The sequence below is a fragment of the Pantherophis guttatus genome, chromosome 13 (assembly GCF_059756535.1).
Source record: "Pantherophis guttatus breed Tessera chromosome 13, ASM5975653v1, whole genome shotgun sequence".
NCBI classification, from domain to species: Eukaryota; Metazoa; Chordata; class Lepidosauria; order Squamata; family Colubridae; genus Pantherophis; species Pantherophis guttatus.
The window spans coordinates 11,259,587-11,285,383 of NC_142075.1; the positions used below are offsets into that span (position 1 = coordinate 11,259,587).

A 25,797-nucleotide genomic window follows, 5' to 3' on the forward strand; every position below is an offset into this window, starting at 1 on the left:
TTTGAATATGTTGATACAAAATTAAAATATAAAACTTTTTTTTTAAAAAAAGATAGCATGCAGAAGCTGTGGAGTTGTATTGTTGGGGTGGGGAGGAGTTAATAGTGGGGACAGGTGAATGATGATTATTTAGACTCTGTCTATCTGTCTACCCACCCACCCACTTATATTATCTATCTATCTATCTTATCTATCTATCTATCCATCCATCCATCCATCCGTCCATCCATCCAATCCATCCTTCCTTCCTTCCTTCCTTCCTTCCTTCCATCCATTATTCCTTCCTTCCTTCCTTCCTTCCTTCCTTCCTTCCTTCCTTCCTTCCATCCTTCCTTCCTTCCATCCATTCTTCCTTCCTTCCTTCCTTCCTTCCTTCCATCCATCCATCCATCCATCTATCCTTCCTTCCTTCCATCCTTCCTTCCTTCCTTCCTTCCTTCCTTCCTTCCTTCCTTCCTTCCTTCCATTCTTCCTTCCTTCCTTCCTTCCTTCCATCCATCTATCCTTCCTTCCTTCCATCCATCCTTCCTTCCTTCCTTCCTTCCTTCCTTCCTTCCTTCCTTCCATCCATTCTTCCTTCCTTCCTTCCTTCCATCCATCCATCCATCCATCTATCCTTCCTTCCTTCCATCCATCCATCCTTCCTTCCTTCCTTCCTTCCATCCATTCTTCCTTCCTTCCTTCCTTCCTTCCATCCATCCATCCATCCATCCATCCATCCATCTATCCTTCCTTCCTTCCATCCATCCATCCTTCCTTCCTTCCTTCCTTCCATCCATCCATCTATCCTTCCTTCCTTCCTTCCTTCCTTCCATCCATCCATCCATCCATCCATCCATCCATCCATCTATCCTTCCTTCCTTCCATCCATCCTTCCTTCCTTCCTTCCTTCCTTCCTTCCTTCCTTCCTTCCTTCTTTCCTTCCATCCATTCTTCCTTCCTTCCTTCCTTCCTTCCTTCCTTCCTTCCATCCATTCTTCCTTCCTTCCTTCCTTCCTTCCTTCCTTCCTTCCTTCCTTCCTTCCATCCATCCACCCACTCGCCCACCCGCCTGTGTTAATATTTTTCACCTCTTTCTCTCTGACATCTTTCCAGTGGACTTAGCTGTGGACTGTGCCCACCAGGGTGTCTTCTTTAACCAAGGTCAATGCTGCACAGCGGCTTCGCGTGTTTTTGTGGAAGAGCAGATATATCCAGAATTTGTCAAACGCAGTGTGGAATATGCAAAGAAGCGACTCGTGGGAGACCCATTTGATTTCCAGACGGAGCAGGGACCACAGGTATTATATTACCTTTGCAGAACTGTCTATTTTATCCCAGGCCTTTGGTGCAGTTTGTTAACTTATCCATTGTGTTTACAATGTGGTCATACATAAATAAAGCAGAACTTCTTAACCAGAGGAAATATAGAAATATCTGCTGAGATAGAAGGCTGTAGGTTCAAGCCATAGGGACTAGTATATTGGTCTGCTTGTTTATAAATTCATTTCTGTCTGTGAAAACGTGTGACTTTAACACTCTTTGTGTTTGTCTCATTTATTTATTCATCCAATTTATATAGCCACACATTTTTTTTGAACATTTTTTTTTATTTTTAAACAAACATACATAAAACCATCTTCAATTGCAAACAGTGTGTTGGTTGCTTACAAGTCTTTTGTGCATCATTCACCAATTCATAGCTTTACAATTTACAGTTTACCTAAATTCTCATATCATTGACCTAATAAATATCTATATATTATTATCCTCATTAATCATTTATTTGACTATGGCTATTTCTTCCCTCATTATTATTTAAGATATTCTAAGATTTGAGTTAATTTTTATTATAACATTCATTTCATCCTCCTGAACCTATCCAGTAATAATACCTCTTTATGTTATATTTCACATAGTTCTACAATTTTGTATTGTGAAGATCTCTACCATATTTCAATTCCATATTTTTTTATCTAACCATTGATAAAATAGGTCCCATATCTTATAGTATTGTTTGTCTTCTTGTTCTCTAATTTCAAATGTCAATTTACTCATTTCAGCACATTCCATTATTTTCTTAATAACTTCATCCTGCATTGGTATTTTCTCATTTTTCCAATTTTTAGCAAACACAATCCTTGCCGCTGTTAATACATTCATTATATAGCCACACATTGTAAAACATGATTCTGGGTGATGTCCATTGTTTTTATTAAAGTTTTTAAACAATCCAAGGAAGAAATAGATTCTGGAAAAGTAATTGTATCTGGACTAGACTGAAACAAATATTTTTTTCCCTGTTGTATACATATAAAAACATTGTAAAAATGTTTTTACAAACAACTCAGGGTAATGAACATATCCAACATACCTTCCTTCCTTCCTCCTATTTGCCTCATAACAACCACCCTGTGAGGTGAGTTGGACTGAGAGAAAGGAGCTGGCCATGAACAGCCATCTTTCACCGCAAAAACAGGACTAGAACTCACCATCTCCTGGTGATAGGCCCCCAGAGTCATCCAGCTTACTTTCATGGCTAAGGCAGAACTAAAACTCACCTTCTCCTGATGTTTGGTGCTCAAAGTCACCCAGCTGGCTTTCATGGCTAAGGTGGAACTAGAATTCACAATCTCCTAGTTTCTAGCCCAGTTTCTAGACCAAACTGGCTCTCTTAAATAATTTTTAAATGTTAGATGTGTTATGTTTTCCACGAGGAAGACTCTTAAAGCATGGATGAGAAATAAGCCCCACATTGATCTGTGTGTCACACTGTTAGCATCCATTTCTAGTTCTCGTAAGAGCAGTGCAACTTGTGTTTTTATTTGGATAGATCGATCAGCAGCAGTTTGACAAGATCTTGGACCTGATCGAAAGCGGGAAGAAAGAAGGTGCCAAGTTGGAGTGTGGCGGTTTAGCGATGGGCGATTGTGGCCTGTTCATCAAACCCACCATTTTTTCAGAAGTCACCGACAATATGCGAATTGCCAAAGAGGAGGTATTCATTTATCTGCTAAACAAATTTATGTAACCTCCCAACTCACACACAGAGACAAGGGCAGTGGTGGGATTCAAATAAGTTAATAACCGGTTCTCTGCCCTAATGACCGGCTGGATGGGCGTGGCCATGGTGGGCGTGGCCAGGGGTGTGACAGGCAGCACTCAGCCTCCTGCAGCCCCCTGGGACCAAAAACGGGCCACAGGTGGGGGACGCATAGCCTCCCCCGCACCCCATTTTGGGCCTAGTAGGCCTCCCTGCAGCCTCCTGGGACCAAAAACAGGCCACAGGTGTGGGATGCGCAGCATCCCCCATGCCCCGTTTTGGGCCTAGTAGGCCTCCCTGCACTTACTTGGGAGCCAAAATGGGGCCCGGGACTTCTGGAAGAAGCGGGAAGGGGCAGAGCCAGCCAGCAATTTAACTACCGGTTTGCCCAAACTGGCCCGAGCCAGCTGAATCCCACCACTGGACACGGGTGATTGTAGATGTATATGAACCACTTTTGTTCATAATCGTGTCCATTCCACCCTTTATAAAAAATAAAGAGGCACGTGGATCAAAGTAAAACATTAGGTGTTCCTCACCGGGTGCTCTCCAAAATGTTTTGGGACTTCAGTTCACAGAATTTTGTCCTGTTACGACAACACAACTGAAGGACGCCAAATGGGAATGCCACACAATGTTTGGACAAATGGTTGCAGAAGTTGACGGAGTTGGCTGAAATGGCAAAATTGACCATTCTGGTTAAAGAAAAGAGCATAAGTACTTTTGTTTCCAAATGGAAACCACTTCTGAACTTTGTGCTTGAAGTGGAAAAAAATGAAACTTTGATTTTGGGTTTTACCGATTAGATTGATAGATCCTTATAGAAATGGCTTGTTCGTATTATTATGAAGAAAGAAAAAGTTGTGATTTGATGTTAATGCTTTATTTGACTGCAACAGACGGAGTCAGGAGTCCATGTTTCTTTTTCTCTTATCCTCCCTCACTTCTTGTTCTGACCTAGGCTCACTTAGTCATTACAGGACACAATTAGTCTCAAACAAAACTATTTTATTATAACAGCTGAGAATTACTTCATTCCAACCTTAGTCCAAATTAATTCCAAAACAAGTCCTTCAGAAAAAGTCCTTCAGGCTTATCACAAACCTTTATCTTCTTTGGCACCCTGCCAAACGCCTTTCTTGGCAAAGCCCCACGAAGTTCAGAAACAAGAGACGCCGACTGGAAAACAGATTTAGCAACGTGGCTTTCCTACAAAGAGCCCAAGAGCCTTTCCTGCTCTTTTAAGTCTTATGGGAGGGGCTAATCATCTCCTGGCCTTACTCCCGAGTCATCCTTTTTGCTTTAGCTGCTCTTGCCTTCTGGCAGCTCTGCGCATGTGTGCACTAGGAACAGGCTCCTTCTGTTCCTCTGCCTCTCTGCTGTCCAACTCTGGAGGCTCCGGAGTCCGCACATCATTCCCAGATGGCCCTGGCCCCATCTCTGCCTCTGATGCAGAGCCCTTGTCCGGGCCTTCCCCAGACTCCAGGACTGGCCCATGGTCCTCCCCAACCTCCACACTGTCTGACTCCGCTGCTAGCTCCGCAGGCTGCTGGCGGACCACAACACTTCTCTTCCCCCTCTTCCTCCCCACCGTTTTCCTATTTACTTTTGTATTTCGTATCTTATTTTATCTTATAACCCAATAAAAATATTAAACACAGGAAATGCAGCACGATGTGATTGCTGAATATCCTGGTATAAAAGGCGGGTGCTTTAGGTAATTCAATTGATTCATCTTCTGATGGCCATGATTTTGATGTCAACAGATTTTTGGACCCGTGCAGCCCATAACAAAGTTTAAAAGCCTAGAAGAAGTCATACAGAGAGCCAATAATACAGAATACGGACTCACAGCAGCGGTGTTTACAAAGAACTTGGATAGAGCGTTGACATTAGCATCAGCGCTACAATCGGGCACTGTCTGGTGAGGTGCTAATTTTGTTTTCTTTCATGCAGAAAGTCACTTCGTTGAGTAATTGCACTTCAATCTTCAGTTTGCAGGCATTGTAGACAAAGTACTGTATACCGTATTTTTCGGAGTATAAGATGCCCCGGAGTATAAGACGCAGCTTAGTTTTTGGGGAGGAAAATAGGAGGAAAAAAATCTGCCTACCAGGTATTCATCTAGCTAGCGTCCTTAGTCTAGTCAGCTTCAGCACATTAGTTTGCTGGTTTTTAATCCCCTGCTTGTGGATAAAAAACAGCTTCTAAGGCACAGCTGAGAGGAAGAAGCAATGAGAAAAGCAGGCAAAGCACGGGGGAGATCGCTTGGCTTGGCTAGCGCCTAGTTAGGGCTGAAAAAAAGCTTCTAAAGAACAGCTGAGAGTCGGAGCAAAGCATGGAGATCGCTTTGCTCACTAGCGCCTCCTTAAAGCACAGTGGAGAATCGAGGGAGCAGGCAAAGCTGGGAAGATCGCTCGCTAGTGCCTTGTTAGCGCCTCATTAGGGCTGAAAAAAAGCTTCGAAAAAGCTACATTCGGAGTATAAGACGCACCCAAATTTTCAGCCTCTTTTAGGGGGGGAAAAGGTGTGTCTTATACTCAAAAAAATACAGTAATTGCACTTCAATCTTCGGTTTGCAGGCATTGTAGACAAAGTCTAAGTCTAAGTCCCCTCCTCTGACCTTATCTTCTGACCTTAGAGTACATTAAGCTGTTTTTCATTTGCCTAGTTAATGCATGAAATAATACTAGTTAATACTTTATAAAGGAATAGGGACGTCGTGTTAACGCAACATAGCAAGTCAGGGGTGTCAAACACAAGGCCTGTGGGCCGGATCCAGCCTATGATGTCAGATCTGTCCCGTGGGGCTGTCCTGGAAAATGTAAGGGGCCAATCCACATGGCTTCGGCCCAGTCTACCCAATGCGCTGTTGGCCCAGTCTACCTAATGCGAAGAGGAAACATGCCAGCAGTTTGGGGAGTGGCATCAAGCAGGCCACACCCATCCTGTCGGCCACACCCAGTGAGTGGCATCAAACTGGCCACACCCCACACAGTCAACCATGTCCCCCCGGGCCCCCTCCGAGGTCAGCCATAGCCCTGATGCGGCCCTCAATGAAATTGAGTTTGATACCCCCGCGCTAAATCACTCTGTGGCTTGTTTGGCTGCGTCTATGTTGCCAGCTGTGGTTCCTTCAGAGAAACCTAGTTAAGCACACCAAGGCTTAGCTCAGAGTGTAAGCTCTTCCCAAACAGTAGAGCTGTATTATTCCTCTCTTTGTTTTCCACAGGATCAATTGCTACAACTCCTTCTTTGCACAAGCTCCCTTCGGTGGTTTTAAAATGTCAGGAAATGGCAGAGAACTGTAAGTCTGGTTTTTGTTTTTGAAGAAAATTAAGCTTGCAGAGTGGCAGGAACAAGAATCTAATTTTCTTCTGTCTTGGCTTGGAGGGTTTTGTTTGTTGCCTTGCCTGGACTTCTGGTGTTCCTTATTCCCCCCCTGTGCCTCTGGATCTTGCAGTTTGGATGAGCCGTTCATATCTTCCCAAAGAATGCCAATTATTTCTCTTTAAACCTGTACTTAGGCCATATTCCTGTGATCCTTAGGGTGGTATTTCTTTTTTATTTGTATCCCATCCTTCATTTCACCAAGATAATATACAGAAAAATAATCGCTCCTAAAGATATAGTTTGATTAAACCAGTTTGATTAAGGCACCAGGTTAGAGACTGTGAAATCAACTGGGGGACCTGGAGCCAGTCCCTTTCTCTCAGCTCTAGGAAAGAGACTGTAAGGTCCAGCTATATGCTTAAGCTCTCAGTGAACCAAAAAGAAAGACTTAAACGGAGGCTTGAGTAAGAATCAACATTTAATCTTTGATCAAAGACAAAAGGCTGGGTAAAACCATTCCAAACACATACAAAGAGATATGTATGTGGGAGGGTTCACATCTTCAGAGAAGATGTAACCACTTTTATACCTTTAAAGCACCAGTTCGGTCCCCAACTCTGTCCCCTGATTTATGTTTGTGTATTCTTTGTTGCCCTGCAAAGGAATCTAAACTTCCAATTAGTCTTATCGTAAGCATTTATTTGTTTACTTAATTGGCTACTTAGCCCCTGGCTCTGGAAGACCAGATCTTATCCAGATCAGGCATAAATTAGGACTGAGGTGTAGTTTATCCCTTTGTTGATGGCTAGTTTCAACTGAGATATGTACCATGCTTTTAGATGGCACAGAAAGAGATTGATATGAGTTCAGGTCAAATGGCAGGGACCTACGTTTGACAAATACCAGATACATTTTAGAGGCCTAATGACAATATGTTTGTACCAGGAGATACAAATAGAAAGGAATAATATATGTGATACAAATACAAAAGCACAATATATATGTCACAGGAACCTAACGATTACAGAATAACAAGCTTTTACTAAATCTAGTATATCAGTATTTTATATTCTATCTTTATTATTGTTTCCCTACAAGACAATGGCAAACCACTTCTCAAATTTGCCAAGAAAACTAAAGGGGTTCTCTAGACAGGAGACAGGCTTCAACAAAACTCAAGACTGATTTGAACTCTCTCTCTCCCTCTCCCTCTCCCCCTCTCCCCCTCTCTCCCTCTCCCTCCCTCCCTCCAGAGCTAGGATTCACTTACTACGAGTTTGCAAATGGTAAACTCAGGCTTCCGTGCATGCTCTTTGTTCACACTCACACGCCTTCCGCACATGCACACAGCCTCCAAAACATGGCGAAATAGGACGGCATTACTTCCAGGCGGGTGGGTGGAGCCTACCACAGTCAGCGCTACCAGTTTGGACAGAACCGACTGAATCCCACCACTGCCCTCCCACTCTCTCTCTTACACACACACACACACATTATTTACAGCAATAAAGGCAGGAAATAAACATATTATCATATTATTCACTGTAATACACCAGTTTAAAATATCCAGGCAAATAAGATTTTCACCCGCTGTTCTCCAAATAACTAATAAACAAAAAAGGCTCTTGTCACCGTGTAAGGAACCAACAATACACGGAGAAAAAAGTTGTTGTTGTTTTTTTTTAATTTGATTTATATGCCGCCCTTCTCCGAAGACTCAGGGCGGCTTACAATGTGCTCAGCAATAGCCTTCATACTTTTTGTATATTTATACAAAGTCAGCTTATTGCCCCCACAAACTGGGTCCTCATTTCACCTACCTTAGAAAGGATGGAAGGCTGAGTCAACCTTGAGCCTTGGAGAGATTCGAACCAGCAGTAAATTGCAGGCAGCTGTGTTAATAACAGGGTGCCTTAAACCCCTGTACTACCAAGGCTCTTAAAGTAATTGCCCCAAATTGGACCCTTCCAGATTTGTGAATTGGGATGGTTGAATTTCCTTGTGAGCCATAACCCTTGCCAAGAATTCTGGGAGTTGACATCCCCACATCTGGGCAACATCAGGGGAAAACCAAGGAGAAGGAAGTTAATTTAGTGAGGCACATGTTCACACAGGTGGACTCTGAGACAGATAGGAATTTTAAAGATAATCATATTTGGAGCTGGATGCACAAGCCAAGGTAAGCCTTCATGTAATTTATGTACATGCATCTGAGTGGTGGGTTTCAATTTTTTTTTACTACCAGTTCTGTGGGTGTGGCTTGGTGGACGTGGCATGGCTTGGTGGGTGTGGCAGGGGAAGGTTACTGCAAAATCTCCATTTCCTCCCGATCAGCTGGGACTTGGGAGGCAGAGAATAGATGGGGGTGGGGCCAGTCAGAATTTTTACTACCGGTTCTCCGAACTATTCAAATTTTCCACTATCGGTTCTCCAGAACTGGTCAGAACCTCCTGAAACCCCCCTCTGACGCACCTCAGTGTCAGAGAATAGACCTTTGTGATTCCATCCTGTTCTGGGATGAAAAGTCAGATTTATAGTTAGATTTTCAAGAACACAACCATTATTTGACCCTCAGGTTTCTGAAAACAAAAGGAGTTAAAATATGACACCAAGACAGTTTATTTTCCTCTTTGGTTCTTAAGGATTGTCATCCAAATCCCATTTGCCTTTTCATGTCATTTCTTTAAATATATCTATCTAGCTACCTACCTATCTCTTTCTTTCTATCTATCTATCTATCTATCTATCTATCTATCTATCTATCTATCTATCTATCTATCTATCTATCTATATTTCAAAATACAAACATTCCATCTTTCCTTAAACACTGTGTCGTCTGGGTTCAAATATCTCTATGTGCCAACCTTCAACATTTACAACATCATTCACTTAATATCATTCTCTAATCTTAAAATTATACTATGTTAATCAGTTAAACATTGTAAGCCTGTTCATTTTTCCTCTTAACGTGTCTTCAAGTGAAAATACAATAACACTAACATTACACATAATTATCCTCCTCATCCTAATACTAACAATTATCATCTTATTTATATCTCTATCAACATATTTTCTTTTCTTCTTTAATCTTCTTCTTTTATTTCCAGTTTCCCTTCTAACCATTGATAAAAAACTTCCCATTTCATACAATATTCAGTTTGTTCCTTCTCTTTGATTGCCAATGTTAATCTGTTCATTTCTGCACATTCTAATATTTTCCTAATCACCTTCTCCTCAGTAGGAATCTCTTCACTTTTCCAATGTCATTTCTGAAAAGTTTACCATCTCATGAATGGCATTTAAGCTTACGTTAAACAGGTGCGGGTGGGAAGTAAACAGAGAGCGGCTTTTTGGCGTGCTGAAGCACTTGTATCTTAAACTCAATATTTTTGTTCTTCCACAGAGGAGAATATGCTCTCTCAGAGTACACAGAAGTGAAGACGGTCACCATTAAAGTGTCCCAGAAGACTTGTTGAGCTACGGATGTGCATGGAGGCTAAAATAAACTCTGACACTCTGAATGTTGACACATAACACGGATTGAGGGGCACATGCTAGAATTGGAAAGGGGGAAATTGCCCATTTTCCTTCCTTTAAAAAAGGAAACCAAACAATCTTTTTTTTTTTTTTTAAAGAAGGTTTTGTTGAGCTGGTCCTTCTAACTCAAAAATTAATTATCTGGTTTTCTGAAACAGATGTAGTCTGCAAGATCTTTCTTCCAGTCTGGTTATCTTCCAGATGGGTTAGGACCTTGATTTCCCATAAATCCTAGTCTTTGGTGGTTGTAGCACTAGGAACTCGGGGAACCGAAGCCGAAAACATCTGGAAGAATCAGACGAAGAATGAAAGACCATTGTGTGAAAGTATTTTCAGGTAGCCAAACTCCAGTCAATCCAAAGAGATACTGAGGTTAGGGAAGGGATTTGCAGATAGGAGTCCTGAAGCCGTTCAACATTTTCATATTTCTTCACTTAGGACAGTTTTCCAAATCTCTCAAGAAAATACTTTCATCCAAGTGTTGGAAGGCTAGATGAAGGCAGTTTCTACTTGCAATTTTTTTCCTTGTCTCTTAGTCTTATAGTCCACATTACTTAGGATTGCATTTTTGCAATTTAGTAATTCGTTTTTGGGGGTTTCTGGCAAATATTTCACTATTGGCAAATACTAAGGTGTTTTTGAAATGTTTCACGAATACAAATAAGGAAGGATCCCAGATGCTCTTGGGAGTTTCTTGTCCATTAACTTTTTCCCCAAGTTCTTGCACAGACATTTTTTCCCCTTCTGGATGGTGTACAAAAGCATTATAAGACAGCTACAGTAATTGCCTCTCTCTTGTGCATTGAATGATCACTGTCTACAGTGCAATCTGGAATCATTGGTTTATTTTTCTAGAGACACTCTTTTTGAAATAAATATATTCCTCATTGTGATTTCAAGCTTATTCAATGTCTTGTAATTATTGACGGTAACCGTATTTTATTATGGTTTTGTACACACTGAATTTTTCTTTTCTTTTCTTTTTTTTTACTTTGGAAATTAAAATCTTAGGCACTATTGTAAAGTACAACCTCGTAGAGTCTTTATATTATTTCATTGCATGTTAGTGCTGTCTTTTGGTATGAAGTATCATTAAATGTTTAAATATAAATAAATATAAATATATATTTATAAATTAGAATGCAATTAATCTAATGTATATTTTATTGCTGATTGTACATGGAAATAATTTGCTTATTTTAAAAGTTATCTCTTGTAATAGTAGCACTACAGTTAATAAAATATAATTTCTACGATCCCACTTGCTCGTACTTGAGGGGAAATTCCATATACTGCAAAATAGTTTTTTTTTTAAAAAAAAAGAATATTTAAACAATAATTAAAAAACAACGATACAAACTAAACTCAGAAAGGAAAAGAAAAAAATATAGAAAGTCTTGACCCTGCCTAGTTCTCTTAAGGATAAAAGCAAGAAGAGAGAGAGTGATTCAGATTTCCAAGATTCTGTTACTGTATCTCTAAGGAAAAGTAATAGTAGCTTTCATAACTTTTGTTTCCCAGTCTGATCTCTTGATATCACTCCTGCAAGTCTGACTGTGCACTCTTGCAAGACTCTCAATGCAGCTGTGGTGAGTGGAGGGCTATATAAGAGGGGAAGGGAAGGGAAGGGAAGGGAAGGAAGGAAGGAAGGAAGGAAGGAAGGAAGGAAGAAGACAGAAAAAGAAAAAGGAAAAAGGAAGGAAGGAAAAAGACAGAAAAGGAGAAAAAAGGAAGGAAGGGAGACAAAGGGGGAAAGAAAGAAAGAGAGAGAAAAGGAGGGAAGGAAGGAAGCAAGCAAGGAAGGAAAGGCAAAAGGAGAAAAATAAAGTAAAGGAAGGGAAGGAAGGAAGGAAGGAAAAAGACAGAAAAGGAGAAAGAAAAAGGAGAAAGGAAGGAAGGAAAAAGACAGAAAAGGAGAAAAAAGGAAGGAAGGGAGACAAAAGGGATAAAGAAAGGGAGGGAGGGAAGGAAGCAAGGAAGGAAAAAGACAGAAAAGGAGAAAGAAATAAAGAAAAAAGTAAAGAAAAGGGAAGGGGGAAAGGAAAAGAAAAAGAAAAAAGAGAAAGAAAAGGCTGTTATACATAAATGGGCAGTTCCAACTGCCCATCTATGTACCAACTGGTATAATATTTAACAATTTGTTTTATTAGATTTCCATCCCAGCTTACTTCCAAGAACTCAGGGTGACTAACATCCCAACATCCCATGATTTCATTTATTCACAAATCCCGCGAGACTTCTTGTGTGAATATAACTTTCCCAGCATTATCCAATGGGTTTCTCTGGCTGTGGGTGTTCTTGTTCCTGGTCTAATAATGGATCCCTCAAGAGTGGATCACAATTCCCTGGGGAAGAGGGGAGGTGTCTTTTTCTTTGTTAAAGCTTGAACCACCTTATTTCCAGGCAAGATAGGATGACTGTCAAAACTCACACCTGCTGGCCAGGAATTGGGCAAGTCCCACAATTCTATTGTCAAGTATTTGCAAGTATTTGCAAGCCATTGGCACGTGTGTCCTACAGACACCAGTGGAGGCAGAGAGTGTCTCCACCCCTATGTGGAAAGGAGGGGCTTACCCTGAGTATAAAACCCCCTCCAACCTTTTCCACCTTGCTCTCTCCATCTCTGTCTTTTCATGTTTGTTCCTCATGAGACTTGATCTCTGTTGTACATAGTTAATATGATTTATCATATGAATAAATACGTTTAAGACATTTATTTATGCATCTGCCTCTGAACTCTTCTATGCTCCTGGGTGTTTCTACGATCCCAACTCCACATCTATTGACATGTTAGGGGCTTACATCATTTGCAAAGTTCAAGGAGTGCAATACCATCCCACCTCTTCTGATTGCACACTTAATAATGCAGGCTCTGCTTCTTCCCTCCTAAGGCTGAATTGAAGACCTTTTCCAACCTCTCAGCATGAGGAATAGAATAGAAATAATTAGAATAGAATAGAATAGAATAGAATAGAATAGAATAGAATAGAATAGAATAGAATAGAATAGAATAGAATAGAATAGAATAGAATAGAATAGAATAGGAGTTGGAAGGGACCTTGGAGGTCTTCTAGTCCAATCCCCTGCTTAGGCAGGAAACCTTACACCACTTCAGACAAAAGGTTATCCAACTTCTTAAAAACTTCCAGTGTTGGAGCATTCACAGCTTCTGGAGGCAAGTTGTTCCACTGATTAATTGTTCTGACTCTCAGGAAATTTCTCCTTATTTCTAGGGTGGATCTCTCCTTGGTTAGTTTCCACCCATTGCTTCTTGTTCTGCCCTCAGGTGCTTTGGAGAATAGCTTGATTCCCTCTTCTTTGTGGCAACCCCTGAGATATTGAAACAAAGCTATCATGTTTCCCCTAATCCTTCTTTTCATTAAACTAGACATACCCAAGTCCTGCAACTGTTCTTCATATGTTTTAGCCCCCTAATCATCTTTGTTGCTCTTCTCTGCACTCTTTCTAGAGTCTCCACATCTTTTTTACATTGTGGCGACCAAAACTGGATGCAGGATTCCAAGTGTGGTCTTACCAAGGCATTATAAAGTGGTATGAACACTTCACGTAATCTTGATTCTATCCCTCTGTCTAGGACTGTGTTGGCTTTTTTTGGCAGCTGCTGCACACTGCTGGCTCATATTTAAATGGTTGTCCACTAGGACTCCGAGATCCCTCTCACAGTCGCAATTTGGGTGGGTCAGTGCTCTACTATGATCTCATAATAACAGTTGCTTATTTAGAGAATAATTTAGACACGATGATAGATTTGGGAGATGCATTTGAATTGTTTGAAAACACTGCATGAGACTGATGGCCTTCAAATATCCAGCATCTGGTTTGCAAAGATGTATAGCCTCCAGATATGTTGGTTTGCCTTAGGTCTCCTGACTAGTAGTAGTAGTAGTAGATCACGCCCATCTGGGAGTGATGCACAGACTCCAGAGCTTCCAGAGTCAGACAGCAGAGAGGCAGAGGAACAGGGGGAGCCTGTTCCTAGTATGTGCATGCGCAGAGCTGCCAGAAGGCACAAACAGTTAAAACAAAAGGGACAACTCGGGAGTAAGGCCTGGAGATGATTGACCCCTCCCATAAGGCTTAAAAGAGGAGCAAAGGCACGTGGGCCCTTTGCAGGAAAGCAACATTGTTAATTCTGTTCCCAGTCGGCATCTCTGTTTGATTCTGGACTCCGTGTGGCTTTGCCGAGTAGGTCTTTGTCAGAGTGTCAAGGGAGATAAAGGTTGGTGATTATCCCGAAGGATTGCTCCTGAAGGACTTTTTGCAACTAATTGGGACTCAGCTGTGAATGAATGTAATTCACAGCTGTTGCAATAAAAGAGGTTTTTGGGACTACTCCTGTGTTTTAATGACTCAGGAAGCCTAGGTCACAATAGTAGTAGACCCATCCTCCTCCTTGGTTTGTCTAATCCAACCCAAGGGCATCCAGATATATTGGGATGGCTTCTTCTTCTTCTTGCGCCATATCCGTCATCCGACATTGGCGATCATGTTGGCGATCCTATTTTTATCGACAGCCTCACGAAAAAGGGCTGCTGAGTTTTGTCCAAACCAGTCCCTTAGATTTTGAAGCCATGATCTTCTTCTTCTTCTTCTGCCTGGACCTTGTTTGCCTTCAAACTTTCCTTGGAGAATTAAGTGAGGTATGCCGTATTTTTCTGGGTGTCCCATCACATGTCCAAAATATTCTAACTTTCACTTTTTTATGGTTTTGATGATTTTCCTTGGCATTCTCAGGCTTGGGAAAAGGTGTGGGGCATTAAAACAGCTCAACATGATCCCTTGTATGTCTTAAGAATCAGAACTTGACATTTCAGTTGTTAAACAGTTGCCAAGTTGATGCCCACTCAAGATTTCCAAAGCTCCAGGGTACATTTTCCTGGGGCAGCCATCTGCAGCAGCCAGCATCTGTTAACTGTCAAGAGCAGCAGTGTGGTAAATGACTTAATGCTAGAAGAAGTAACTGCAGTGGTGAATTTGATTTGCTCGCCACTTGTAATAACGCCTGCATTTACTGTAGTTACTGTAGCAACATTCTCCACAATTCTCACTTCTCTTGCTTTGATGGCAAACAAGGCATTGCAAATAAGAACATGATTGATTCACGTTGACTGAAAGGTTTTTTTTTATTGATTTACATTGAGACAACATAGTTATGCTTCCCTTGCCAGGAATTAAATTCATTTATTTATTTTTTTGTACAGTGTCCTGATTTGGAGATCTGCAAAGCCTCCGATTTGAGGTCTGCAAATTTTCTTGAAATTATATTGACAAATTGCTCTACTTGCAGAGTAAGTGGTAACACTATCCCAGTTTTGAAAAGTTGCTTACAACCTTCATTAGTGCTTCTTTTATATGTATGTGTATAGATATATGTATGAGGACGCGGTGGCTCAGTGGCTAAGACGCTGAGCTTGTCGATCGAAAGGTTGGCCGTTCAGTGGTTTGAATCCCTAGTGCCGCGTAACAGGGTGAGCTCCCATTACTTATCCCAGCTTCTGCCAACCTAGCAGTTCAAAAGCACGTAAAAAATGCAAGTAGAAAAATAGGGACCACTTTTGGTGGGAAGGGAACAGTGTTCCGTGCGCCTTTGGCGTTGAGTCATGCTGGCCACATGACCATGGAGACGTCTTCGGACAGTGCTGGCTCTTCGGCTTAGAAACGGAGATGAGCACCGCCCCCTAGAGTCAGGAACGACTAGCACATATGTGCAAGGGGAACCTTTACCTTATATGTGTGTGTGTGTGTGTATGTATGTATGGGAGCCAGAGAAAACTGGACCGTTAACACGCATTCAGGCTGCAGCTAGTATAATGAAGCATGACCCACAGCTTCTAAACTGATAATAAAGGCCCGAAGATGACAAGGTAAGAGCTTGTCGAAATGTTGCCTAACCTTAAAGTGTTGGTTAGGATTTCAGCCAGAGTTTTTGAAAGACCTTAAAAAGGTTTTTGTTTGGGAATTTAGAGGATTCTGAGCTGGGATCTTAGCCAGGATTTTAAACATTTTAACTAACAAACTTATAATGATGCGGGAAAACACCCGAGATTTTAACTTGTGTGTGTGTGTGTGTGTTTGTGTATGTGTATGTGTATATGTATATGTATGTATATTTGTTTTCACAGATTTTCACGGGTACAGGTATGCGTATTCGGGTCTTTTCCCGTGTAAGATTGAGAGTAGCCAAGATACTCTCAATCTTACACGGGAAAAGACCTGAATACACCAAGACAGACAGACAGACAGACAGACAGACGTACATACATACATATACATATACATATACATATACATATACATATACATACACACACACACACACACACACACACACACACACACACACACACACACACACATATATATATATATATATATATATATATATATATATATATATATATATGCACACACATGTGCACACACATATTAATTATATGTTATATCTTATATGTTATATATCACCAAATGCTTTCCGTGTCTGATCATATATTCTTGTGAATATGAATCCACCCTGGTTGGGGAAGCCACACACATGCCAAATTCTTGCTGGGATTCTTAAATTTTAGAGGGGCGGCTTTTTTTTTTTTATTAACCTTATGAGTAATCCTGGAGGAACCCTGCTCTGTACAAGATCTCCAGCTGTGCAAATTCTCCCAGCATGGGGGGGGGGAATGACCCTCGGGGGATGGAGAAATCAATGTTGCCCGAAAGATTCCTTCGCCAAACCAAGAAACAACCCCGAAGGCCAAGAGCGCGCGGATGCTAAGAAAGAACAGAAGAAACGGAGTTGGAAGGGACTTTAGAGGTCCTCTAGCCCAACCCCGTGCTCAAGCAGGAAAGTCGGAAGTGATGCGGGGGGGGGCAGCCAAACCAATGGATGGGATGGAGAAAAAGATGGGACGGGGAGGGCGCTTGGTGGTAGTGATGGGGTGTGTGTGTGTGGGGGGGGAAACCTTGGTAGTACAGTGGTTTAAAGCACCCTGTTATTAACACAGCTGCCTGCAATTACTGCAGGTTCGAATCTCGCCAGGCTCAAGGTTGACTCAGCCTTCCATCCTTTCAAAGGTAGGTAAAATGACCCAGATTGTGGGGGCAATAAGCTGACTTTGTATAAATATTGTATAAATATACAAAAGGATGAAGGCTATTGCTTAGCGCCTTGTAAGCCGCCCTGAGTCTCCGGAGAAGGGCGGCATATAAATCAATTAAAAAAAAAAAAAGAACCTTCCTGGCGCGCGCGCTCAGGCTCCTCTCCCCGATCCAGCTGAGTTGCGCCGCCCGCGCTCCCCTTCCGCAGAACTTCCACAGCTGCGTCCGCCCGTCCTCGCCTTGCGCCGCCCTAGAAGCCGGAGGCGGCCACTCAGACTCGCCTTGCCGAGCCGGAAGACCCCACCCCCGGCCGGGCAATCGAGGAAGTGGCGGGGCTGCTCTAGCAGGGAAGCCGAACGCGCCTCCTTCTCCTTCTCCTTCTCCTCCTCCGGGTTTGGCTCCGTTTCCCCAGCGCGCAAGCAGGGACGGGCATCCCACCGGGGGATGTCCCGCGCCCTCGGTCCTTCTGCGCCCTCCCCGGTTTCTTCCTCTTCCTCAAGTCCCAAGACGTGGAGGGCGCGCCGAGGTTCCCCCGCGAGCCTTGCCCAGATGGAGGGCGCGGGGAGCGAGGCCCCGGTAAGTGCGCGCAGGCTGGAAGCTTCGTGGCGCGCGTGTTGGTAACCAAGCCCGAACGATTGCGCTCGGTGGAGGCGTCTCTAGGGACCGAGCGCAGCCCAGGAAGACCAAGAGGAAGAGTGGGGGGGGTGGGGAATAAGCGGGGGGGGCACAGGCTTGCCACTGGCGTCCGGGGCATCTGGGCGAGGCTGGCTTGCCCGTTGCCAAAAAGTTGCAGCCTGTGGGTGCTGTCCAACATTCGCTGCTTCGGCCAAGGCAGGCTTGGCTTTGCCCCGATCCAGACCATCACCCTGCAGCCAAGAGCCGCTTTTCTGGATCTGCTGCTGCTAATCGCTTGCTCGTTAGAGGGATCTTCAAGATTCTGGGGGACCTGAAGGCAGGTGAAGTCAGCTCTGCCCTCTCTGCCTTAGTACAGGTCTCCTCCTCCTTGATGACTTCCAAGGTCCCTCTTCCAAAACTCTGTTACTGTTACTTTTTATTTTTTTTAAATATTTTTAAACAAAACATAAAACAATTGTAAATTGGTTTTAAAAAATGGGATTTTAAATTTGGGGTTTTATAACTGAGCCTCTTATTTAATCATGTTAATTATTTTTAAATTTTGTCTGTCTTTGTGCTTTTGAATCAGGCTGTACACCGCCCTGAGTCCTTCGGGAGAAGGGCGGTATAGAAAATAAATAAATAAATAAATAAATAAATAAATAAATAAATAAATAAATAAATAAATAAATAAATAAACAAACCATCATCCATAACAATTGCAGAAAGTGTGTCGATCGGTTACAATTCTTTTGTGCTTAATCCCATGTCCAGAATTTACAAGTTATTGAATTTCTCTCATTTGTCAATTTATTATCTCTCTCTGTGTTATTGTTCTCATTTAACATTTATTTAACAATGGCATTTATCCCATTAAAAAAAAAAAACGTTTTTACTGTTACTTTTAAGGGGGTTGGGAGACGTCACTTTCTCTTCCTCTCCAGCTCGCTTTCACGTACACCCCCCCTCCCTTTCGGCAGCTGCAAATGGGCAGGCAACGGCAGGTTCAGAGCAGATTAACAGAGTTGGAAGGTACCTTGGAGGTCATGTAGTCCAACCCGCACCCCCCCCCGCCGCCGCCCAAGCAGGAGACCCTACCGACCCCGTTTCTGATTTAGGTTCTAGCCCTTTGGGGAAACCCTTCGCCTAAAACCTCTCTCCAACGTGCTGACTTGACAGGCGCTCTTTTGAGATTGGAAAGTTCCACTGGGACGAAATCGGACCTTTTGGGAAAGCGGCCAGTTTGTGGGAAAGCGGACGCGCTTCTGTTTTTTTTTTTTTCTTTTTTTATCTGCGAGGTCGGGCATATGCTGCCTGTTGCCATTTTCCAGTCCAAGAAAACCTTTTAGATTTGCAGAATTTGCATTTTTTAAAAAAGATTTTTTTTAAAATTTTTAAACAAACGTACATAAAACCATCTTCAATTGCAAACAGTGTGTCGGTTGGTTACAAGTCTTTTGTGCATCCTTCACCAAATTCATAGCCTACAATTTACAGTTTACCTAGATTCTCATATCATCGACCTAAAATAAATAAATAAATAAATAAATAAATAAATAAATAAATAAATAAATAAATAAATAAATACATAAATAAAATCCCCATTCCCTCCCCACTCCAGGGGAAGGATACTATAAAATCTCCATTCCCACCCCACACCAGGGGAAGGATACTGCAAAATCCCCATTCCCTCCCCACTCCAGGGAAAGGATACTGCAAAATCTCAGCTTCCACCCCACTCCAGGGGAAGGATATTGCAAAATCCCCATTCCCTCCTCACTCTAGGGGAAGGATACTGCAAAATCTCAGTTTTCACCCCACTCCAGGGGAAGGATACTGCAAAATCCCCATTCCCTCCTCATTCTAGGGGAAGGATACTGCAAAATCTCAGTTTCCACCCCACTCCAGGGGAAGGATACTGCAAAATCCGCATTCCCTTCCCACTCCAGGGAAAGGATACTGCAAAATCTCCATTCCCACCCCACTCTGGGACCAGCCAGAGGCGGTATTTGCTGGTTCTCCAAACTACTCAAAATTTCCGTTGCCGGTTCGCCAGAACCTGTCAGAACCTGCTGGATTTCACCCCTGCTTGGAGGTCTTCTAGTCCAACCCCTTGCTTGAGCAGGAGGCCATATATCAGTGGCCCCCAACCTTTTGGGCACCAGGGATTGGTTCTGTGGAGAGAGGTTTTTCTGTGGACCAGAGGGGGTGTGGATTTGTCTAACTGCCTGCCATCCCGTGGATGGGACTTTGCTTGTGTTGAATGGCCCGGTTTCTGACATGCCATGGCCTAGTGCTGGTCCATGGCCTGGGGGTTGGGGGCTCCTACCCTATTCCATTTCAGACAAATGTCTCTCCAGTGTCTTCTTAAAAGCCTCCAGTGATGTAGCACCCACAACTTCTGAAGGCATGCTGTTCCATTCATTAATTGTCCTCACTGTCAGGAAGTTTCTCCTTAGTTCCAGGTTGCTTCTCTCCTTGATTAGTTTCCATCCATTGTTTCTTCTCTTGCCTTCTGGTGCTTTGGAAAATGGGTTGACTCCCTCCTCTTTGTGGTAGCTTCTCAAATATTGGAACACTGCTGGGGGGGAGGAGACAAAGAAATGTCAGGAACAGTGGAAGCTTAAGTCTGGTTAACCCCCTGGTTAATGTATTGTGTCTGCTTTTTGCTTCTTTTTTTTTTATTTGATTTATATGCCGCCCTTCTCCGGAGACTCAGGGCGGCTTACAATGCGTTAAGCAATAGCCTTCATACTTTTGTATATTTATACAAAGTCAGCTTATTGCCCCCACAACTAGGTCCTCAATTTACCTACCTTAGAAAGGATGGAAGGCTGAGTCAACCTTGAGCCTTGGCAAGATTCGAACCTGCAGTAATTGCAGGCAGCTGGTCTTAATAACCAGCTTAATAACAGGGTGCCTTAGACCACTGTACTACCAAGGCTCTGCTTAATGATGGCACCCATATTTGGGTTGCAAAAATCCAGATGATCGCTAAAAAGCAGCAGCTTCTTGACTTCCTTCCTTCCCTCTTGTTGTTAATCTGATTTTTGCAGCCCAAATATAGTTCTACCTTAGTACATTGTGTCATCCCAACAGTGTAGTTTCGTTGAATCACAGTTGGAACATCATTGTTTACGAGATGTCCAAATCACACTTAAGTAGCTCTATTGAGTAAACTATGGGCTTGAGTGGGTTTTAGCAAGTCATGATTTTTTTAAAAATCTCATAGATTCCTGCAGGCCTACTCCATGTATGATTTAAGACCATCAATAACTTCCAAATGTTATTTGCAAAAACTATGTTTGTTTGCTGCTTCTCAACCCTGGAAAAAATGCCTGTTCTCCAGAAACCTTGTTTCATTGCTTTAAATTCCAGGGTTTCAGGATTTCCCAGCAGATTTGTAACTGTAAAATATATTGCAAATTCCTTCTTGACATGCTATGTTTCTTTGTATAAGGAGCTGCTTCAGGGATAGGTAGATGTTGTGGTCCACCAGCAGCCCGCGGAGCTAGCAGCGGGGTTGGACAGTGAGGAGCAGTGCTGTGGAGTCGGAGTCAGAGTCGGAGGAGTCGGAGTCGGAGGAAATTTTGGGTACCTGGAGTCGGAGTCGGAGTCGGCAAACAATGCACCGACTCCGACTCCTACTAAATTTAGATTGGAATTAAAAAAAAGCAAGTTTAAATGTCCCAATTCACAAAAAAGTGAATACATTCGCATATTAATACAGAGGAGTCGGGGAGTCGGAGTCGGAGTCGGAGTCGGAAGTACAAAAAACTGAGGAGTCGGAGTCGGAACATTTATCTCCTGACTCCACAGCCTTGGTGAGGAGGCTGGGGAGGACAATGGGCCAGTCCTGGAGTCAGGGGAAGGCCTGGACGAGGGCTCTGCGTCGGAGGCAGAGAGGGGGCCAGGGTCATTTGGGAGTGATGCGCGGACTCCGGAGCCTCCAGAGGCAGATAGCAGAGAGGCAGAGGAACAGGAGGAGCCTGTTCCTAGTGCATGTGTGCGCAGAGCTGCCAGAAGGTAAGAGCAGCTAAAGTATAAAGAACGACTTGGGAGTAAGGCCAGGAGATGATTGGCCCCTCCCATAAGGCTTAAAAGAGCAGCAAAGGCTCTTGGGCTCTTTGTAGGAAAGCAACATTGCTATCTCTGTTTTCCAGTCGGCGTCTCTTGTTTCTGAACTTTGTGGGGCTTTGCCAAGAAAGGTGTTTGGCAGGGTGCCAAAGAAGATAAAGGTTTGTGATAAGCCGAAGGACTTTTTCTGAAGGATTTGTTTTGGAATTAATTTGGACTAAGCTGGGAATGAAGTAATTCCCAGATGTTATAATAAAATAGGTTTGTTTAAGACTAATTATGTCTGCTAATGCCTAATTGAGCCTAGGTCGCAACAGTAGCTGTATAAAAACGCACATCTAATTCTAAAATAGTACAGTCCAGGAAGTTGTATTTTTGCATGTTCAAAAATAATTTGAAATATTGATGTTTTCTCTGATTGTGTTTACATATTTCCACGATGTATTTCCATTGTAAGACAAATAATTGTTTTTCCTCCTCTTGGCAAGATTTTGGTTTAAAATAATGTCTGCGTTTTTAAAGTATAGTTATTAGCTATCCGACTGTTGTGCATTGCAGAATAGTCTCAGAACAAATGAAGCAGAATAACAGAGTTGGCAGAGACCTTGGAGGTCTTTTAGTCCAACCCACTCCTCGCGCAGGAGACCCTATACCCATGATGGCGAACCTATGGCACACGTGCCACAGGTGGCATGCTAAGCCATATCGGTGGGCACGCCAGCTGATTTTTAGGCCCACCAGAAGTCAGGAATCGGGCAGTTTCCGGCCTCCAGAGGGCTCCAGGAGGGTGGGGAAGGCTGTTTTCGCCCTCCCCAGACTCCTAGAAAGCCTCTGGAACCTGGGGAGGGTGAAAAACAGGCCTACCATGCCATCATGTGCCAAAAGTGGGGGGAGTGCATGGGGGATTGCATGAGCATGCGCGGGGGGGCAGGGTGCATTGAATTATCGGTGTGGCACACGTGTGCGGGACCCCCCCCCACACTCCGCCCCGCTTTTGGCATGCGATGGCAAAAAGGTTAGCCATCACTGCCCTATACCTATCAACTCGTAAAGCATTCCTGGTCTGCTCTCGAGTTGCCATAAGCAGGCAGTGTGTGTGTGTGTGTGTGGGAACTGACGGAGCAGCACAGCAGCCACAATCAGAAGCACATTCCACACATACCTTTCTCAAGGCTGTATCTCAGGTTACCCGGAGAGGCGTGATCTTTATAGCCCACAAAAGTGCTCTGTTGGAGAATGTGATTTAGGACACACCCTGGGAGGAGGGGGGGGAGGAAAACAGGGTCATAGTTGGGCCGTAAATTATGTGGGGCAGAGCTGACTTCACTTGGGTAGTGCTGACATGTTGCTCCTAATAAATAACTGGATTTCTTTTGAAACTTGGCTCAAGGCTCATGGCTTAATTAGGGCATCCGTCGGAACCCTGACAGCACTATTCCAGAAAAATGGCTGCTCTTAAAAACCTCCAGTGATGAAGCACCCACAACCTCTGAAGGGAAGGTGTTCCACTGATTAATTGTTTCTGTCAGGAAAATTTCTCCTTTCGTTCTACGTTGCTTCTCTCTTTGATTAGTTTCCATCCATTGTTTCCTTGTCAGTTCCTGCAAATTGCAATGCCTGCAAATTTGAATTGCAGGAAAATATTACTTCTGACTTTCTTCAAGGCAGGTTATTTTGAAGATCTAAGAACTCTCCCAAGAAATCCTGGCTGAATTCTATAAAATAGTTTGCTAGGGAAAAAAAACAAAACCTTACTCTGATATAAACATATCCAGTGTTTTTACTCTGGGCATGAAAGGGTGTTTTGTGCACAGTAATATACTTTGTCTTCCCGTAAAATGGTAAACTCATTTCTGACCCAATCCCTTTAAGGCAAAATTTAGGCTATGACTGGAAAGAAGAAGCAGACCAATCAGAAAGAAGAGGGAAGATCCCAGCATTGGCATATTTGGAGGAACTGAGTTTTTAGAAGTATGCTTTTTAAAAAAAAATGCAAAGAGCAAAAGCAAAACAATTTAACTCAAAAACAATCCAGAGAGGGTTGAGCTTGTACAGAGTATCGGCTGACAAAACCAAGACATGATGGAAAGCAAGCTAGAACTTTAGAAAGGAACAATTCGGTAGTAAAAGAAAGAAATAGTAAAATGTTTGGTCCTCTAACTTGGATCTAGACTAGTCAAGCTGGAAACAAATTCTATCTTTAGCTGCTGTCAAAGAATAAAAGTATTTTTTTTTCCTTCCAGAAGAGTTGAAACAAAGATCTCTTTCATAATACAAAATACTTTTGTATTACTTTTACTTTTACTTTTACTATATTTACTCCTGTCCCCTTGTAACCCTGCCTTGACTTCTGATCACGTGGAGTGGCACCCCTTATCATGGCTCAGTGGTTAAAGATGCTGAGCTTGTCACCTGGAGAGCTGACAGCCCGGGTTCGAGACCCAAGCACTACACGATGGCATGAGCTCCCATTCTTTGCCCCAGCTCCTGCCCACCTAGCAGTTCGAAAACAGGCAAATGTGAGGAGATAAATAGGTACCACTTCGGGAAGGTAACAATGTTCTGTGAACCTTTGATATATAGTCATGCTGGCCACATGAACACGGATGCATCTTTGGACAACCCTGGTTCCCCTTGGCCAAGAAATGGAGATGAACACCATGCAGGGGTGGAATTCAACCTGTTCAGACCAATTCGGGTGAACCGGATGTTAATTTTAATCTGGTTCGCTGAACCGTTAGTTGCAAGGATGGGCTGGCCCCGTCCATCCTGCCCCTCCCCTCCCAGGAGTCTCCAGGTGGCCCAGTTTGGATGCCAGGTAAGTGCAGGGCCCATGTGGAGGCTCTGGGAGGGCAAAAAACGGGCCTACTGGAAGTGCGGAAATGGCCCCATTTTCAGCCTCGGGAGGACCACCAGAGCAGGGGGAGGCCATTTTCGCCCTCCCTGAGGCTCAAAGAAAGCCTCCAGAGCCTGGGGAGGGCAAAAACACCCCCAGTGCAGGGCCATGCCTCTATGGCCACACCCACCCAGCAACTGGGCAGAGAACCGGTTGCTAAAATTTTTCAATCCCACCCCTGACATCATGCCCTAGAATTGGGGAACCGACAAGGAACTGACGGGAAAACCTTTACCTTCATCTTATCAAAGCTACAGTTGGACTTTGAGAAGGATTTAATATTTGCCTGGAAATTCTCTCTGCCAGTTCCAGGCCGTGCCACCTGGAAGTGATTGAACCATCTGTGAGTCACAGATATTAAAGTTATAGTTCAACTTGTGACTGAATGTATAAAGGAGATAAACAACAGGTATATATTTTATCAAGGGCTGTACGTTTGTGGACTGACTGCTTTTTCAAACTTGATACCCTTTGATTGCTGAGATAATAATTAAGCTTGTTGTAAACTTTGACAAACAGAATGGTGTTGGTAAAAATTCTCCTATTCTGGGAAATGTACAGAAAGAAACTGGGATGTAACTTTACCTGTAAGTTGCATTCACCAACTTTATTATTTTGCACGGCGTAACAGGATACAGCATTAGTACATAAAAATTCAGAAAAATAGTGCATCAAATGTGCATCAAAATATAAAATACCACAACAGTGAATTATTTCAAAAACATAGAGTATGAGTTGATAATTAAAATTATGAATAGAATTAAATTACTGTATGTACTAGTCACTAGAATGATTAAACCTATGGCCGGATCTCTAGATTGTTTAGCCATTGGACAGCACTACCATGGAGATGATGTTTTTCATGCAGGGGACATTTTGAGGAGGCCAAATTTGCCAGATTGATTCATGCTGATCAAACTAAACCAAGTTTGTTTTTGACAGCGAATTATTCAATAAACCAGAAGGGCTGACTTTGCCAAACTCAGAACCAAAAATCTGGCTTACCATAAAATGTGAATCCAGGCATCACATGGTATTCTCTCTGTTATCTGTGGCCTTTATTTGCAAAAAGGTGATGATGAAACAGACTTACTCTATACTTCTGTTGTATGGATTATGAGTAACAACTCAAGTGTATATAAATGGTGTGACCCAGGCCCACATAGTTAATATTAAATGCAAAACAGTTCCAAAAAACAGATTTTAT

At 42.9% G+C, this 25,797-nt stretch overlaps 2 protein-coding genes across 2 annotated transcripts in view; both read left to right on the top strand.

The window, feature by feature from the left end:
* ALDH1A3 (aldehyde dehydrogenase 1 family member A3) overlaps positions 1-10,917 on the top strand; it is a 50,640-nt gene extending 39,723 nt beyond the window's left edge. The window contains exons 9-13 of the mRNA XM_060694811.2: positions 1,096-1,280; positions 2,813-2,977; positions 4,789-4,946; positions 6,255-6,329; positions 9,759-10,917. Of these exons, the coding sequence (XP_060550794.1) occupies positions 1,096-1,280; positions 2,813-2,977; positions 4,789-4,946; positions 6,255-6,329; positions 9,759-9,831 (656 nt within the window). The 3' untranslated portion in view covers positions 9,832-10,917. The remainder of the gene's footprint in view (positions 1-1,095; positions 1,281-2,812; positions 2,978-4,788; positions 4,947-6,254; positions 6,330-9,758) is intronic.
* A 6,387-nt stretch (positions 10,918-17,304) lies between these two features.
* LRRK1 (leucine rich repeat kinase 1) overlaps positions 17,305-25,797 on the top strand; it is a 98,731-nt gene continuing 90,238 nt past the window's right edge. The window contains exon 1 of the mRNA XM_087878330.1: positions 17,305-17,578. The gene's annotated coding sequence lies outside the window, so the exon portion shown is untranslated. The remainder of the gene's footprint in view (positions 17,579-25,797) is intronic.